Here is a 1677-nt window from a genome sequence, read left to right as displayed (position 1 = left end):
AAATCAAGTCATCAAGTATCACATTTAGTTTCCTATTTAGTCCATTATAATAAAATAATAAAACAAACGCAAAATCAGGCAACACGGACTTTCGAGTGATGACTTTTCTTTTGAGAATGAATTCCTCATGATCGACCATGATCATTTCTCTATCAAATGGTGGAAATTTCCCTGGAAATTCCTCAACAGTTCCAAAGACCTCTGAATAATTTTCCACACACCGAGCAATGAGATCGTTAACATTTTTTGAGAGCATTAATCCATCTTCATTATCTTCATAAAATAAAAGATTTGGTGCAAAAACGATTGCGATATTTCCCGCGACCATTTTATTGATGTCAGATTTTTCCACGACTTTAGTTAAGAAAAACATTAAATATTTGAATATAAATCCATTTGGTTCCGGTATTTCTGTCACAAATGATTTAAATTGTTCGAGTTGGAACTTTTCGTCCATTTTCACAATTTCAATGAATTTATCCGTCATGCGTGACGGGATTAAAGAATCCGGCAAAGATCTCAAATATAATTTAATGATTCCCGCCGCGACATTAGCGTCGGAGAATTCAGAAGGTTCAATATCCTTTCCTTTTTCCATTGAGTTTCGTGCTTGGATCAGTAGACTTCCTGCTGCTGAGATTCTAAAGAGTCCATCGGTCTCGATATTATCGGACATGAGTAAGTACTGAATAGCTCGATACATCGGGAGAGGGATCTTCCATTTCCCGTACGCTACAGCTATCTCGAGAGGGACTCCGAAGCAGCCGTAACAGTCGCAAACCTTAGCGATTGGGATATATAATCTTCTATGACTCGTAGACGTTGGAAATGCTATTCTGACAAAGGAATGATTCTTCTTGTCTATCAAGATGATCCCAAAACTGATCTTTTTGTCTTCTACTGTTCTGTTGTTCAACAACTTCACAAAGATCGACTGCGTTAGAGATAACTGCAGCGTCATTTTAAGACGGCGCTCGTCTTGATAGATCCGAAGCATCTGATCAGCAACGTCCAATTCAATAAATTGGGGTTTCCATTTCGTGTACGTGTCTTGAAACACTTCACACACCTATTCCTCAGTTCTAGTTTTTTTATTAATTAATATCTATTCTTTTACTATTAGTAACGTCTTCCGGTTTGACATTCTTTTCATTTATTTACTCAACAAACTGTTGACTCCATTCTTTGACTATTTTGTAGTTCTTGTTTGTAGTTCTTTACTAAAAAAGGTTACTAGTAATTTATAGTTTCAAGTATTATGAAATATAATTCGGAATGCAATGGTTGTGCGTGATATATTTATGAGTTAATGGGTGTTACTATAATTGGAATGGTTCAAATAGTCTAAATTTTAACTAATAAAAATAATAAAATTACTATTAATAATGCTATATGTATTTATAAACCATTGATTCTAAATAAAGGGTCTTTTGTGTTTCTTAAGGCGATCACAGTGAATTTGATAAATCATCATGAAGTGTGAAAATCACTATGAAAATAAATATCACAGTGATTTTTGAACTCTATTTATATGGTGATGATTTTGAAAATATAACAAAGAAAAAATTAATTTTATTATACAAGATGATGATTTTTAATAATAACCATATTTTTTACTAATTAAAAAACAAGCATATTTTTATTTATAAAATTAATTATATATAGTATATATAATCA

At 32.4% G+C, this 1677-nt stretch overlaps 1 protein-coding gene across 1 annotated transcript; it reads right to left on the bottom strand.

The window, feature by feature from the left end:
- Positions 1 to 68: 68 nt before the first annotated feature.
- EIN_319930 (rhogap domain containing protein) lies at positions 69 to 1182 on the bottom strand (the record flags this gene model as incomplete). The annotated part of the gene is made up of 2 exons (XM_004253757.1): positions 69 to 1069; positions 1171 to 1182. Coding segments are annotated over 2 exons (1013 nt in total), but the record flags the coding sequence as incomplete, so codon positions are not given.
- Positions 1183 to 1677: the final 495 nt, after the last annotated feature.

Source organism: Entamoeba invadens, assembly GCF_000330505.1.
Source record: "Entamoeba invadens IP1 unplaced genomic scaffold scaff_1105074724328, whole genome shotgun sequence".
NCBI lineage: Eukaryota > Evosea > Mastigamoebida > Endamoebidae > Entamoeba > Entamoeba invadens.
Note: the sequence above shows the minus strand (reverse complement) of the source record. Positions and strands in the feature narration are given on the sequence as shown.